Genomic DNA, 17,641 nt, shown 5'->3' with positions numbered 1-17,641 from the left:
TGCCTTTCACAGCGATGAGTAGTCAGAAGAGCTTTTTTGTTCACCCAAACTAAAAAAGAAGGAGAGTGAGCAGAGCCTTTGTGAAACCTCTTTGCCCTTGTTCTTTTCCAAGGACTTTGAGGAGAAAGAAGACTATTAAATCTTGGAAGATTGAATGAGGATTTCATGGCCTATAACCAGAATGTGATCCAGAGGTTCTCCACAAATATACCTAAACAATGGCTTATTGTTAATATCCACAGCAGCTACAATTCTGTTTTAGCTGTATGCCTATTTCTGGGTGATAAAATTAAGCAGCAATTGTAGTTTATATAAACTTGACTAGGGGAATCCTATTTCTTAGAGTGCACGCTTCCTCAGAGTAGGCTTGTCCATACATCCATTTATACTTACACTGATCCAGAAATAAGCCCTAGTGACCTCAGTAAATTTTACTGCTAAGTATGTAATAGCAGTCTTTGAATTAATTTTCCAATGCCTATGGATTTTGATTAATAAAAGGATTTTATACACACACACACACACACACATATACACACACACACACACAAACACACACACATATATATATATACATATATATACACACACCATACCTTACCTGTTTTTTGATTGCTGAAATAACATGTGTTGCAGAAAATTGTATTGGACAGACCAAGGAACAGATAGTGGGATCCCAGCAAAGGTTGCCAGTGCAAACATGGATGGCTCTGATATCAGAACTCTCTTCACGGGTAATCTAGACCACGTTGAATTTATTACCATTGATATCAAGGAACAAAAGCTTTATTGGCCAGTCACAAGCACCGGAGTGGTATGTATTCAGAAGTGTCCCTACATATCTTTGCCCGCCAGCAATCTGCAGCTTAAATATAGAGGGGCTACATGCCTTAAAACAGGAATGATCAGAAGATGGATGTTAGGGAAAAGAATGGATCTGCTTACACACATTCAGAATGTACTCAGTGGGGTAGCCAGAATTTGAAAAGGCTTTAGGCAAGTTACTCTCGGCAGGTTGCCTAAACATTTTTTGAGTTTCTTCAGGTACTAAATATTTCTGGTCATTAAATTTTAAAACACATAAATCCAAAATCTACTTCAGATTTCCTGTTTCTTTGTACAAATAAATAGCATCTATTTTCACTTTCCATAACATTAAAAAGGTAGGGAAAATAGCTTCATCAAGAAGAAATTCAGATACGCATAAACAAGGACGTAAAGAAAACACGTTCATTCAGCATGGCTGATAGGATGATACAAATTCTTTGAAAATGGTATTTCAGAATATGCAGGGTCCTATATCCAGGACCCTTTCCCCCCTCCCCAAATGGTTAAAGCAGTCATATATTTTTCCAGGCTCATGCATCTACTTCAGAAGGAGCTATACTTTCCGACTGAGCTTTCAAAGGAATTGCATCACCTTAGTGCTAACTTGATCTGAAATGTTGCTTCCATTTATGCTTACTAATTCTTCAAGGAATGAGATGACGTGTGAGTGGTTTGGGGTGGGGGTGAAATGCTTAGTTTCTCAAGACAGGCAAGGGAAAAGATAAATAATTGTCAAACCTCAGGTCCGTCTTTAAGATATGACTTTACGATTTACACTCATAAAGCGCCAGTTTTGCTTTCATTTGTAGTATTCAATTTTGATAATCTTCTAGATTGAACGAGGGAATGTGGATGGTACGAATCGGATGACTTTGGTTGTTCACCTCTCTCACCCATGGGGACTGGCTGTCTATGGTTCTTTTCTCTACTACACTGACCGGGATTATGAAGTCATTGAACGGGTCGACAAGTCAACTGGAACAAACAAAGTGGTGTTGAGAGACAACATTTCACGATTGAAATGTCTCCGAGTGTATTACCGAGACAGTAAGTATATAATAAGCCTTTGAAAGCTCTTTCACATGCTCAGTATTTTGGGCTGATTGTTTTGATCGTACATTTTACTTTTTTAAAAAAGAGTATTAAAAAAAAATCAAGAGGGAACAATTTCACTTCAAATTTTAGGAATTAAGAAAGGATGAAAGTAACGTCTCTGCATTCAGGCTAGAGTAGCTACAATTTCATGTTTGCTTTTTTATTTCTTAAAAAAAACACACCTTTATCCTCACAAATCAGCTTAGCTCATGGTACTTTACAATTTAAGGGGGGGAGCACACATAAAAGGCAGTGTACATCATACAGGTAGTCCTCAATTTATGACCACAACTGAGCCCCAAATTTATGTTGCTAAGTGAGAAATTTGTTAAGTGAGTTTTGCCCCATTTTACCACTTTTCTTGCCACATTTGTTAAGTGAACCAGTGCAGTTGTCAAGTTAGTAAGACGGTTGTTAAGTGAATCTGGCTTCTCCATTGACTTTGCTTGTCAGGAGGTCACAAAAAGTGATCACATGACCCAGGAAACTGCAGCCATCATAGATACGAACCAGTTGTCAAGCATCCAAATGTAAATCTCATGACAATGGGGATGCTGCAATGGTCATAAGTGTGAAAAATGATCATAAGTCACTTTTTTCCAGTGCTGTTATAACTTCAAACGGCCAATAAATGAAGTTTTGTAAGTCAAGGACTACTTGTAACATATTTACAATAAAAGTTTAACTGAAGACATGGTCACATTAAACCACATTCTGTCAACCCACTGACCCTGGCAGAGTGGACTATGAAAAATGGGGAGGGAACATTTCAGGTGGATGTGCTTGCTCCTGGATCTTTTTATAGGTAGTCCTCACTTACCGATGCTAACTGGGAATGGGAACTTAAGTCATGAGGTTGTAAGGTGTGTGACATCATTCACAGTGCTGACCTATGATGGTAATTCCGGCAGTCCCAGTTGCTGTTGTTGGGTGAATCCTACATAGTCACAGCATCTTGCAGTCACAGGATCAACCTTTGTGACTTCCTGCTGGCTTCCCCATTGATTTTGCTTGTAGGAAGCTGGCAGCGAAGGTTGCAAATGACAGTCCTGTCAATTGCAAGCTGGTGACCAAGTCACGGCAGTGGCGTAGCGTGGGGGGTGCAGGGGGGGCCGGCCGCACCGGGCGCAACATCTGGGGGGGCGCCCAATGCCGGAGTTTTCTGCAACTCAGACAGCGAGCAAGCTTCGGCTGGGGGGGGGAAGGAGTGGGGGGGCGTGGGGGCTGCCGTAAACTCTGACCGCCACGCTTGCAGAGCAGAAGAGCGCTTTCTCTTCTTTCCCCCCCCCGCCCTGGCTTGCCCCGTCCGGAAGCCCCTTTTGTCTTTTGATTATCTAATTAAAGACGGACGACAACCAAACCAACAAACCCACTCTCTCTCTCTCTCTCTCTCACCCCCCCCTCAGCAAAGGGTTTCCATTATGGAGGAGGAGGAGGAGGAGGAAGGGGTGGGGAGGAAGGGCGGGCGCAGGTCCTTTCATATTTTGCAGCAGTGAATTCTTCCCTCTCGGAGAGTCTCTAATTTTGGCTGGCGGGCTCTTCGGCTTTGAAAACAGCCAGGCAGCCACAGAAAGCAGAGATAATAGGGGGCGGAGCCAACTGTCAGAGCGGGCGGCTGTGTGAACGGAGCTCTCTCCTTGCACAACCTCTCACCCAGTGTTCGCGGGGGCTTTTCGGAGCTTCAGGAGGTCCTGTAGGGACATCCGAAGTTGCAGGCAGCCCGGAGAACCTTCATGAGCGGCAGTTCGTGTTGAAGATCCGGAGAAAGTCTGATGCGAGCGAACCGGGGAGAAGGAGGCCAGTAATGGCCGACATGAAGATCTGACAGAGGGACGGAGCTAGCACGTAAGCAGCGGGACAACGGTAGAGCGGAGCTGACGGAGAGTGTATCCGAATATTAAATAGGAAGCGCTTGTGAAAGAGGTACTGGTTCGAAGTGGGAGCCTCACGGAGAGGGAATAAGCGGCGATAGAAGTCTTGAGGGAGGCGTTTGGCAAAAACAGCAAGGGAAAGAAAGCCGAAGACTATATGACTGTATTCTAGCTGGAGAAAAGCTACAACAAGTCAAAGTCTGAGCTTTGGAGCCTTAGAGACTGAACTCTGGATTGTCGGGCGTGGAAAGCGATCAGCTTGGTCTAGTCTGGTCTATCCTGGTAAATTTTGAATTTGTGAACTTTTGAAACTTTTGAAATTCTATTCTACTTGTCACGGGCGGCCATTTGATATAGCAATTTAGTAACTGGAGGTTTGTTTAGTGGGACACCTACTGGTCTTTGACAGCAGAGGAAGACGGAAAAGGTGCCAATTTCTGCGCCGGAAACGGGGGGGGGGGAAAAAAGAAGAAGAACGTGACTTTGATTATATTCATACTATAGAATTTTATTATATAAATTGCTTAGTTGGTAATAAGTATCTGGTGGTAACTGTTTTATATATCTTTTGTCATAGAGTTAAAAGGTTTATATAAGACTCAGGGTATTATACATTGATAAAACGCTGTTAAAATTGGGGAAACATGACAAGTATCTCGGGAGCAACTAAGCCTAGCGCTGGCAAAAAGGCAGCAGCACAGGGACAGGGGATGTCCTCAAGTCCCTCCAATCAGAAATCTATAGAGGATATGCTGCAAAGGGAAAGATCTAACTCGAATTCCTTTAAAGATTTACATGCCCTTTTGCAAAACCTACACGAGGCAATGGCCAAAAACCACGAGGAGATGAAGAGAGAAATAGGCCAAATAAGAAACGACACTGGTGAATTAAAGGGGAAAATCCAAGCGATAGATGATAAATTTGAAGGGATTCAACAGCAATTAGTCAAAAATGAACAAAGACTTCAAGATATGGAAGCTAGAATGGAAAAAGAGGAAAAGAGAGTAGATGATTTAAATGAAACACTCCTTCAGGCTAATAAGGAATTAGAAACAACAGTCATTTTTCTGGAAGCAGAAAAGGCTGCTCATTATCTACGCTTCCAGAACGTTCAAGAAAAAAGAGGGGAAGATCTGTTGGTCATGATGGCAGAACTGATGGCAAAGGCACTCGGTGTAGGGAAGGAGGAAATGCTGGCGGAAATTGATGAAACATACAGGGTCCAAACTAATTATGCGAGAAGGCACAACCTCCCAAAAGAAGTACATGTAAGGTTAGTTAAAAAATCAATTCGGGATGAGCTTCTGCATAGATCTAGAGAGGAACCATTAGAATTTCGGGGCCAACCAATCACCATCCTTAAACAGATACCTAAAAGGATGAGGGATCTGAGACGCGGCTACCAATTCTTAACATCCAAACTAATAAGAGAAAATGTAAACTTTAGATGGCTAACTCCAGAGGGTATTCTTGTTACGTGGCAGGATAGAAGGCATAGACTGGACACGATAGAGAAGGCAGAAGATTTTTACAAACGCCACTTCCATAGCCAAGAGGAAGTAGATTTAGAAGATCAAGATGGAAGGGAGGTAAGAGAAAGAGATACAATACGTGTGGCAATGGATGGGAAGATCTTAGCTACAGAGGATAGAAGGAACAAATCCGGTGAGTTAACAGAGAAACATGGAACTAGAGACAAGGAAGAGAGAGAGCCCCGAATCACGAGATCCACAAAAACCAGAAATAAGTAAGATGAAGGGAGGTGAGTGTAGTATTATGTCTGTGAATATTAATGGATTGAATTCGCCAGTGAAAAGGCGGAAATTTTTTAATAGGCTTATTCACCAACAATTGGATATCGTGGCAATACAAGAAGTCCATATAAAGGAACAACAAAAATATTTGTTAGTACAACCAAAAATAGGGAACCTATTCGTTTCCTTAGACCGACACAAGAAAAAGAGAGGAGTGGCACTATATGTAAACCCAAAATTGACTGCAAAACTAATTTATAACGATAAAGAGGGTAGAATACTGATAGTCGAGGTTATAATAAATCACAGGAAGGTCATGATGGTAGAGATATATGCCCCAAACCATAACCAAGAACAATTTTTCAAAACACTTCACAATAAGATATGTAGCATTGATTATGAGGAGATTTGTTTAATAGGAGATTTTAATGCTATCCTAGATATAAATTTGGATTATATGGGAAAGACGCTTAGGAAAAAGAAGAGAAGAACTCTACCGAGATCTTTTCTTAACTTGGCTGAGGAACTAAATATCCAAGATGTCTGGAGGGAAAAAAATCGTAAGGCTAGACAATATACATATTACTCCAACCGACATAACTCATGGTCTAGAATAGACATGGTGTGGATGACGAAAGAAATTAGTTCAGAAATAGATGAGGTACATATAGCGACAGGTACTTGGGCAGATCACAATCCTATTAAACTTATCTGGAAAGGTTCCAAAAAAATATCCAGATGGACGCTTCAAAGAGCAATTTTAAAAGAAGACGAATTCAAATCTAAGATGGAGAGAGAACTAAGTTTTTTCTTTAAGGAAAATAAAGCTATAGACACCTCAGTACAAAACAATTGGGATACAGCTAAGGCTGTGATGAGAGGGGTAGCGAGGGCATATATGGTATATAAAAATAAGGGGAAAAGACAACAACGGGAAAGATTAGAAGAGGAATATAAGAGCTTAGAAGTTACACTCCAACAAGATCCACAAAAAGAGAATATCAAGCAATCTATGGATCTGATTAAACACAAACTTAACATTCTAGACAAAGAGAAATTGGCACAACAATTGAGAAACACGAAACAAAATTTTTTTGAAAATGCAAATAAACCGGGCCGGTGGCTCGCATACAAATTGGGAAAACAAAAGGGGAAAAACTGGATTCACGAACTACGAGATGAGGAAGGGAGAATATTCCACCAGGAGGAAAAAAAAAAAATTATAGCCCAGGAATTTTATGAACGTTTATATAAAGAAGATAGCCAGGCAAGTGTGGAGAAAATGGAGGAATATTTTCAAAGAGCCAAACTACCTAAGGTCACAGAAGATACCAGAAATATGTTAAACGAGGAAATTCGACTATCTGAGGTGATAAAAGCTATTAATGCACAAAAGAATAATAAAGCATCGGGACCCGACGGTCTTCCATCAGAGATTTATAAAGAATTACAAAATATCCTAGCTCAACCCCTAGTGGAGGTATTTAACGCAGTATTAGAAGGCGCAAGGACGCCTAAATCTTGGCTAGAGGCAAACATAACCCTTATTCCGAAAGATAACACAGACCATACATTAATCCAAAATTACAGACCCATATCACTTCTTAACTCGGACTACAAGATATTTACATCAATTATAGCGGAACGATTGAAACGATTTCTGAATGATTTCATACACGCAGATCAAAATGGTTTTCTCGCTAAGAGACACACTAAGCACAACATTAGAATAATATTAGATACATTGGAGTACTATGAATTACATAGCGAACAACAGATGGCATTACTTTTCTTAGACGCCCAAAAGGCATTTGACAATGTTAAATGGTCTTTTTTGTGCCAACAGCTTAGCTTTATGAATATGGGTGAAAAATTTATAAATATAATTAGGGCAATTTATGACAATCAGGAAGCAAAAATAATTATTAATGGGGAAGCATCTAGCAAGTTTCAAATTCAAAAGGGAACACGGCAAGGCTGCCCCTTATCACCGTTGCTGTTTATATTGACTCTTGAAGTATTAACGAGAACTATAAGAAACGACCCAAAGATAAAAGGATTAACCATTAAAAAGGAAACCTTTAAATTGCAAGCTTTCGCGGACGATCTAGTTTTTATTATGGAGGATCCATGTCAGACGGGACCAAAGCTATTGGAAGAATTATCTAAATATGGTGAGGTTGCCGGACTGCGAATAAATAGAAATAAGACCAAGATGATTGTTAAAAATATGACCAATAAACAAAAAGGTAATCTGGCCGAAATCACGGATATAGAAATAGTCAAGAAAATAAAATATTTAGGGATTAACATTACGGCTAGATGCACTTCACTCAAAAAGGATAATTATGATAGTGTAGTGAATCAAATAAAAGGTGACCTGGAAAGATGGGGAAACCTAAAACTCTCATTATTGGGAAGAATCGCTGTCATTAAGATGAATATTCTGCCTAAAATCCTGTTTCTGTTTCAGAATATCCCAATTCAACTCGACTCTAAATTTTTTCGAAATTTGGATAAATTATCACTAAATTTTATTTGGCAGGGGAAAAAACCAAGAATTAAATTGAAATATTTACAAGACACGAAGGAAAATGGGGGTTTTGGATTGCCAGACTGGGAATTATATTACCACGCCGCGGCCCTGAGCTGGATTAGAGAATGGGTAATCTTGAGAAATAGAAGACTATTAACTTTAGAGGGTCACGATTTGCAATATGGCTGGCATGCTTTCCTATGGACGGAGAAACAAGGTCTTTTCTCGCATTTTCAAAGACACCGGATCAGGCAAGCGCTACTCAATACTTGGAAAAAAATTAGATCTCACAATTACACCAAAATACCGGTCTGGCTATCCACCCTTGAAGCGATAGTTTACCCAAATCTGTTTGATTTGGGTAACATAATCTCATACAAGGATATTCTGAATGAGGAGGGGGAATTGAAACTTAGGAATGAACTAGAATTACAAGGTATAAAACTCGATTGGTGGGCCTACTTACAAATCCAATCGAGATTTAGGAAGGATAAAAATGAATGGGGGATATACACCTCTGAAACAGCATTGGACAAAATATTATTGGGACCGGACTCTAAACAAATAAGGAATTTTTATAAATTACTTTTGGGATATAAGCTGTTTGAAGAGCAAGTGAAAGACCCCATGTTGATCTGGGCTAACAATTTAGGACATAACATCGACCTAGATACTTGGCAAACAATTTGGGATAGGAATAAAAGGATAACACTGGCCTCATCGTATAAAGAAAATTTATTTAAAATGTTTTACCGATGGCATCTTCCCCCAGCCCGCTTAGCAAAAATGTACACAACAGTATCTCCCAAATGTTGGAAGTGTTCTGAAGAGATAGGCACATACTTCCACACGTGGTGGTCTTGCAGTAAAACACAAAAATTTTGGAGAATGATTTGGATTTGGCTGAAAGAAATATTGAAACAAGATCTGGAGTTTAGTCCAGAACTTTTCTTGTTGGGAATCACGAAAGAGAAATATCCTAAAGATGTGCTATACTTAACGATCCATATTATCACAGCAGCTAGAATATCATTTGCGCAAAAATGGAAAAAGAATGAGATCCCAGGACAAAAAGAGGTTATTAGGAAAATTTGGGATTGCGCTGAAATGGACAGATTAACTTTGGAATTAAAGAATAAAGATCAATCAGACTATTATAGAATTTGGAACAAATTGTATCTTTGGATGGATAAAAAGAAAGGTCTCTATTAGGTTTTACAGACTAGCTCACTGTTTTAAATATTGTGGTATTTCACCGATTTGTAATCTAAGTGTATTTAAGTGTATTTTTGATGTACATATATACATGTATATATATATATATTTAAACATTGTAGACAAAAAGGTTTGTCAGCTCGCTGGTACTGTGTCCAATGTTTTTAAATAATAAATTTAATAAAAAATTAAAAAAAAAAAAAAGAAAGCAGAGATAATAGTGGCTTTTAGGTCAAAGAGGAGCGAAGAGCGCGCCTCGAGATGGTGCGGCGAAAACGTGCTGTGCTCGGTTTCCCGAAGAGGACCCCCACGGAGTTCAATCGGAGCTTCTTTCTCATAAGAAGAGGCGTAGGATAGCAGCGTCGAAAAGTGAAACAGGAATTAGTCGTTCGAGAATAAACCTTTGTTAAGGGAAGGGGTGAATTTTTGTTTAATTATTATTATTATTATTATTCCTGCAGAGACCCCACGCGCACTTCACCACCCGGGGAATTTATATTTCAGTTGGAAAAAATGGGGTGGGTGGGTTTGTAAACATCCCCGTAACACGTTCAGACGTGGTTAAGTGAATCCTGATTTATTAAGTAACCCAGATGCCAGGGCTCAGGAAACAAATCCCATTAAGCTCGCCGGAGGGGGACGATTCTGCTTCACCGAGGGTCGGAGGAGCGAGCGAGTGGGCGGAGCATAGAAAGCAACGGCAGAAAATAGGTCAGGCACCACAGCAAGTATGAACTCCTGGGGTTCAGCCTAAGCAGGCAAAGCTGCAGGGTGGGTTGGTTGGCTTTTCCGGCTTTGGAATAACCTTGGGAAGCTGAGGCATTGTAAGTTGGAAGTCATTGTTTGTTGCCTAACATGTTGGGTCACCCCACACCACATGCTAAGCCATAAACCGTGGTTGGTATCCAGGGTTTAGGACAAGATGGAGAAAACTAGCCAATTGTGGGATCATAAATCTTGATGAAGCCCATCATCGCTCCATGTGATGTATGCACTCAATCTACAAACGTAGTCCAAGCCTATTCACATCTGTTGTAAGGTCATTCTCTCGTGGGGTTTATCCTGACGTCCACTAAGAATGGAACAAACATGCCCCATTAACCATTTTCAACGCCATGTCCTCTCTTTATCTCATCCTAAATCACAACTGAGGCACCTTAAAGTTGCCTTGTTTCAGTTTTAAACTAGAATTTTCCCTCTTCTCCAGAGACCCTTTTTTGCCTTGAACCTAACTCAGGGGTAGGCAACCTTGGCTCTTTTATGACTCATGGACTTCAACTCCCAGAATTTCTGAGCTAGTGGAAGAGACTTGAGTGCTAAAATCCACGGGTTAGGGGGCGCAATTACTTGCCTTGCCCCGGGTGCTGACAACCCACGCTACGCCACTGAGTCACGGTGACATGACTGTGGGGACGCTGCAGCTGCACCAGCTGCAAGGATCCGTCGTCAGTCTTCCTCATTTAGCACTTGTGGTAGCTGTATGATTGCTGAACAAGTGGACGTTAAGTGAGGACTATCTGCATTGTGAGTGACGTGATTCAAACGTGTCAGCTGGTAATGTGCATCTTCATCTCGATTTTTCTAACTACCAGTAGTTTGTGTCAGTGTTTCATTTATTTTACCAGGTGAGGATTTGCTTCTTAATGCCTTTTTCATTCCCTCCCCCCACAAGAGTCTTCTGCTAAGACTGCACTTTCGTCTCTCCCTGCTTTAGATTCTGGGGGTTCCTCCAATGGCTGCAGCGACCACGTTGGGACTTGTCAGCATTTCTGTCTGCCTGTGCCCGGGGGCCTCTTCTCTTGTGCCTGCGCTACTGGCTTTCAGCTCAATTCTGATAATAGGACCTGCTCTCCCTACAGCTCCTTTGTCGTGGTTTCCATGCTGTCTGCAATTAAAGGATTTAGCTTAGAGACATCTGATCACTCTGAAGCCATGGTCTCCTTGGCAGGAAGAGGTGGGTAAAACCTTTGAGGAGAGAACTGCAACCTCTTAACTTACTGACATAACCTCCCACTTACAGGTGGCTCGTTTAGGGCACAGAGCTTGTAAAATGTGTTTGTGTGTGTGTGTGTATTTTTCACTGTGTTTGGAATTCTGGTAGCTCAAGACAACAAAGCAGAACTATGTAAATCTAGGCCAAAACCATTTTCAACTAAGAATGTTAGATAGGAATCTACAAAAGAGTAGGATCAATTGACCAAAGGGCAATCATCAGCTTTTCAGGAGGCGTTGAGGTTGGTGTTAAATGGCTTTTAACCTATTTGTTTGAACAAGCCGGCCTGGTCTGATGGGTTTGGGTTTTAATTATTGTTTTTAATGTAATTTATTTATTGTATTTGGGCACTATGGTTTAATCTGTTCTTAATTTTTGTATTTTGGTATTTTTGATATTTATTGCCCTGTTCACCGCCCTGAGTCCTTTGGGAGAAGGGCGGTATACAAATAAAATAAATAAAATAAATTTCTACAAAAGATAAAATATAAAAAAACAAACAAGGAATTAAGGGGGAAAAACAGGCAAGGGGAAGGTACAGAGGAATAAAGAAAGAAGAAAAGAAATGAAAAAGGGCAACTTCCAGCTTTCTTCAATACAGTTACACATATAAGATATATTAACATTTTGACCTAAAATTCAATATTACGCAGTGTTTATATAATCATAAAAAAATTTTGAATGGTCAAATCCCAAAATTAATATAACATTTCTTTAAATGTCTTTTTTTTGAACATTTGGACACTTTAAGAAAGAGAAACAGTGAAATAGTGGATTCCAAATGGATCATCCAGTTGCAACTAGAGATTTTTTTTTTTAAATAGTCCAATCCTGTCTGCTTAGAAGTAAAGTGTTGGATTGCAGAATAAAGGAATTTCACGTTCCAGTCCAAGTTGAAAAATGGTTCCTAATCATAAAAATATCCTGTTGGGTTATTTTAGACACCAATATAAGGCTAATAGTGAGGGGATTACTTTTACCCAATATTGTAAAGTCTTGACTCAGCAATATTTTTGCAACTGCTGGTTAATATTTGTGGAGATGGGCAGTTGAGAAATGTAGAACTGTAACAGTGAATGGGGATGGACCCAACTGGCCCATTTTTAATGTTGGGGTGTGTGTGTGATTTTTTTCCCATCAGTTTATAGGACATTATCACATTTTCAGTTCTCATCCCAAATCAAGGGACTGATGATTTCATGTTAAATTTTAGGAATGTTTTGGAGGGTTCTAAGGGATGCTGAGCAAAGGGAATGTTTCATGGAAGTCCTACTATCACATAGTCTATTAGAATGCTGAAATAAACAACATGCTTCCTTAATCTTAATCTTGCAGGGAGAAATGCATTGCATGTAGATGTTCACATGCCTTCAGGTTTCATTTTTTGGTGTGACTTCAGCAGAATACCATCCCAAAATGGAATTCGTAAAATCAAGCCAGATGGCTCCAATTTTATGGATGTTGTCACAAACGGGATAGGATTCAATGGTATCCGTGGCATTGCCATTGATTGGGTAGCAGGTCAGTACTATTCCAGCATTAAAAAAAATGGTTGGTGGAATTTGCCTTAAACTGAACTTTGTGAGATATTAAGACCATCTGTATTTCCTTCCTATGGGTGAAATTTCACTGAAATCAATAGGATTTTTCTCCCAAATATTAAACTGAGGTTATTGATAGTACCCTGGCCTTAATTTTCAATGAGTTATCCAAATTATATGTAAAAACATGATGATGCGGAATAGCTTCTATCAGTTGATCTTCTAGAATATCCTTATTTTTCTAGCTAAGGTAAGGCAGTGGAAATTTATTCAATCATGGTTGAGGAAATACGTAAAATTTAGCCATGTAAATCAAGCTTAGCAAGGCCACTTCAAACCATGTTAATTTATTGTTAGTGCTTAAACATGTTTAGATATTATATTTGATATTAAGTCAATTTAAAATATACTTATGTCTGCATAGAAGCTAAATTGCAGGATTTTTCTTAAAGTTTCTATCTTATAGATGATATGTGTTATTTTGTATAAAACTGTACTAGGTTCTGAAGCATATATTATATATAACAGAATTTGGTGTTTTTTCATTTTATTTTTCTGTATGCAGGAAACCTCTATTTTACCAATGCGTTCTTGACTGAAACATTTATTGAAGTTCTGCGTTTAAATACCTCTTATCGACGAGTGCTACTTAAAACCACAGTGGATATGCCAAGACATATAGTAGTCGATCCCAAGAACCGATACCTCTTTTGGGCAGACTATGGGCAGGATCCCAAAATAGAACGTGCATTTCTTGACTGCAGCAACAGGACTGTGTTAGTGTCTGAAGGAATTGTCATGCCGCGCGGTTTAGCAGTCGATCATAGCACCGGTTATATTTATTGGGTGGATGACTCCTTAGACATGATTGCGAGAATTTCTCACGATGGTGGTCAGCCTGAAATTATCCGCTATGGCAGCCGTTACCCAACACCATATGGCCTCACTATTTTTGAAAACTCTATAATTTGGGTGGATAGGAACTTGAAAAAAATCTTTCAAGCCAGTAAAGAGCCAGGAAATACTGAGCAACCAATTGTGATCAGAGACAACATTGACTGGTTGAGAGATGTGACTATTTACAATAGCCATTACCAGTCACGGGCACCTGCTGATGTCAACTACAGTCCATGCCTAGAGAATAACGGAGGCTGTGAACATTTGTGCTTTGCACTTCCTGATCTGCAGACACCCAAGTGTGGGTGTGCATTTGGACTGCTGGGAAGTGATGGGAAGAGGTGTTTTATTCCAACAGATAACTACTTGATCTTTGCTTTGGAGAATGCCCTTAGAAGCGTGCACCTCGATCCTGAAAATCATAGCCCTCCATTCCATACAATGAACGTATCAAGGACTGCAATAGCTCTGGACTATGACAGTGCAAACGGTTTAATATATTTTACTCAAAGTTCTCCATCAGGCCCAGGAAGAATCAGCTATATCAGTATCTTTTCTGGAAGTAGTAATCCCACAGTAGTAGCATCAGGTAAATATAAGAATTCAGAACTTAGCTAAGATACCTTACAGGTGTGAGTTTCTTCACATAGTATATGCATTTTCTAAGAACATAGAACTAAATGTTTACTCAGAAGAATACCCAGTGTATATTGGATTGTAACTTGCTTCTTGGAAGGTATTTTGCAGAAGTTATTGAAAGTATGATTACAAGGAAGGAAAATTCACTACGTGTAATAATATTCAGTGAGTGGTGAACCTAAGCATGTTCATCTGAGTAAATGCCATTGAAACGGAAATTTATTTCACACATCTGGGCCCTACTGATTCATTTTCTGACAAACCAACAATTTATATTGCCTTTTGTTGTAACTTTAAACCTTTCCTCAGCCAGGACATTACTCCCAAATGAGTTAAGAATTATGTAAAAACATCACAAACCTAAATACTAACTTGGCATGGAATTAGGTCATTGCAGTTTCAGGCAAATGAGCCTTCTGCTAGACATAATGCTTTGAACTGCATTGCTTATTTGAATATTGGCACTGGTAATATGTAGCCACTGTTCTTCAGGTTACTTGTGATGCTTTTTTGAAAAAAATGAAGTTTGCAAGGGCAATATACCTTTCAAAATACTCTTAAGACGTCTGCTTCATCTTAAGCCAGGGATGCAGGTTCTTCTTTTTTTTTGCTATGGGATTAAAAACCTTCCTGTTTGATTCAGTGCAGATCCCCCCCCCCTGATAATAGTTGGAACTAGAAAAGAAGAGGTATTTTGAAAAGTTTTCAATTGCTAGGATGATTTTCATGCTCAGATCTCTCTTGTTCTATATTTTCCTGTTTGATATGTCTTAAAGATTTAGGAGCTCCAGATGGCATTGCCTTTGACTGGACCAACAACAGAGTTTATTACAGTGACTATCGCAATCAGACTATCAGTTCAATGGCTGTGGATGGATCTAATCGTTCAGTAGTGGCTCGTGTCCCACGGCCAAGGGCCATTGTCTTGGATCCTTGCCAAGGGTAAGTTGCCCATTCTGCATTATGAAACATGCATCTGTTTCCATTACAGCTTTTCTCTCTAACTTCAACTTCCCAACCATAATAGCGCAATTAATAATGAATGAATAATAAATGTTCCAATTAATAATGAGAAATGCCCTATTACAGAGGTCCCCAACCTTTTGGGCATCAGTGACCGGTTCTGTGGAGAGAGGTTTTTCCATGGATCGGAGGGTGTGTGGTTTTGTGTGCTGCCTGCATCCTGCAGATGGGGCTTTGCTTGTTTGTGCGGACCAGTTGCTGGCATGCCATGTGTTGTGACTCAGGGCCAGCCTGTGGGTCCGACAGCCGGGTCTGATGTATCGGAGGACTCAGATGAGGGGGAGGAGGGAGACGAACCGGCTGATGATGGTTTGGAGGCTTTGCAGAGTCCTCAGCCGGGGACGTCTTCTCAGCTGCGTGAGCCCGAGAGTGCGGAGGATGATGACCCACAGCTGGCCCTGTTCAAGGACGCCCGACGCAGGAGGCAGTCGAGCAGGAACAAACAAAGAAAGGTTATGGGACTCCTCGGGAGGAGGCACAGGGAGACCACGCCCTGAGCTCTCTATAAAAGGAGTGTTTGGGGAGGGGCTGGTTGCTGAAAGCAACTTTTCCGCTTGAGAAGACAAGCTCTAGTGTTTTTGTTAACTGCGTAATTAAATCTTGGCAGAAGCCTTTTAGCCTTGGACGCTCTCCAGTCTCTTCTTTTTGAATAGGGGTTTGTTAGAAGAGGGCTGGTTCAGAACAGTTTGCTTTCAGCCACCCACCCCTTATTACTACGATGGAGCAGCTTCTTGCCGAGAATGCCCAGCTCAACCAGCAACTCACCTTGCTGGCCACTCAGGTGGCACAACTGCAGGCTCAGGTACATGCTGCCCCCCCACCCAGGAGGAAATGTCAGATAGCTATGCCGGATAAATTTGCTGGTAAACCAGAACTGTTTCCTGCCTTCCTGGGACAATGCCAGCTTTATATCAGCGTGAGAGCAGCTGATTTCCCCACTGACCGAGATAAGGTGGGATTCATGTTGAGCCTTCTGTCGGGAGATGCAGCTCGTTGGGGCACGCCTTTGTTGGCACAGCCTAGCCCTTTGTTGGATAACTTTGGGGGGTTTTGTGACCATATGCGCCTCATGTACGAGGACCCGATTAAGGCGCAGACTGCCACCCGACGCCTGAAAGCTTTGAGGCAGGGTCAGCGCCCTCTACAGGCCTATATCAGCGATTTCCGGCTGCTTAGCCAGGATTCCGCCTGGAATGAGGCTGCGCTCGTGGATGCCTTCCAGGATGGCTTGTCAGAGGAGATGTTGGATGAGCTGGCCCGCGTGGACATTCCCTCAGACCTGAATGGGCTGATCCATCTTTGTCTGCGGATCGATGCCCGGCTGCAGCAGCGTAAGAGTCGCCGTGCCACCCCACAGACCCCTGCCGCCCCTGTTGTGCGTGAGCCCCCAGTCCAGAGGGAGGAGCCAATGGAGCTGGGTGCCGCCAGGTCCCGTCTATCGGTGACGGAAATGGACAGACGACGATCGGAGGGGTTGTGTTTTTACTGTGGGGACCCTGGACATTTGGCTGCTTCTTGCCCGAAGAAGCGTCAGCGGGCGTCAGTGACCAAGCCTGCCCCGAGAAAGTCCCCTGCTTTGCTATCGGGAAACGGCCCGAGCCCGATCTAGACGGTGTGAAAGATCGGGCGACCCACAACGATCACACCAAGCGACGCCGTTCCGACGGTGCCTGTGAACCTCCACGGCATTTGATTTTGGAGGCACGACTGATCCTTCCTGGCAAGCCAGAGGGGATTCCGGTCCATGCCTTAATTGACTCTGGGGCTACCACTAACTTTATGGATTCGGCCTTTGTGGCCAAATGGGCTGTTCCCCAGTGTCCAGTGGATCCGCCCATGCTTGTGGAGACCATCGATGGTCGAGTGCTCCTGTCCGGGCCTATCACGGCCGCCACGCAACCCGTGTGTATGGCCATCAGTACCCATGTGGAGGCCATTCAGTTTTACGTCACTTCGGATCTGCACTTCCCCATGGTCTTGGGACTGGCGTGGCTCCGGGCGCATGATCCACAGATCTATTGGTCTCAGAACTTGGTCACCTTCCCAAGTTTGCAGTGCGTGGACCACACCCGCCATATCTGTGCCGGCCAGGTGGAGGGTTCCCCAGGGGTTTCCTTGCCTCCCGAACTGTCCGACTTTGCTGATGTGTTCAGCGAGTCAGAGGCGGACCAATTACCCCCGCACAGGCCCTATGACTGTTCCATTGATCTAGTCCCTGATGCGCCTCTCCCAGTGGGGCGTTTGTACTC

General features: G+C 41.8%; 1 protein-coding gene across 1 annotated transcript in view; it reads left to right on the top strand.

Moving 5' to 3' along the window:
- The window catches only part of LRP2 (LDL receptor related protein 2), a gene marked incomplete at both ends in the record, with an annotated part of 164,913 nt that overhangs the window by 83,428 nt on the left and 63,844 nt on the right, over nt 1–17,641 (top strand). Inside the window, 6 exon segments of the mRNA XM_083365355.1 lie at nt 637–814; nt 1,662–1,875; nt 11,014–11,253; nt 12,628–12,813; nt 13,399–14,319; nt 15,146–15,311. Of these exon segments, the coding sequence (XP_083221481.1) occupies nt 637–814; nt 1,662–1,875; nt 11,014–11,253; nt 12,628–12,813; nt 13,399–14,319; nt 15,146–15,311 (1,905 nt within the window).

The sequence above is a fragment of the Vipera ursinii genome, assembly GCF_947247035.1.
Source record: "Vipera ursinii genome assembly, chromosome: 1".
Classification (NCBI taxonomy): domain Eukaryota; kingdom Metazoa; phylum Chordata; class Lepidosauria; order Squamata; family Viperidae; genus Vipera; species Vipera ursinii.
The sequence above is the reverse complement of the archived record's forward strand: the minus strand, read 5'-3'. Positions and strand labels throughout refer to the sequence as shown.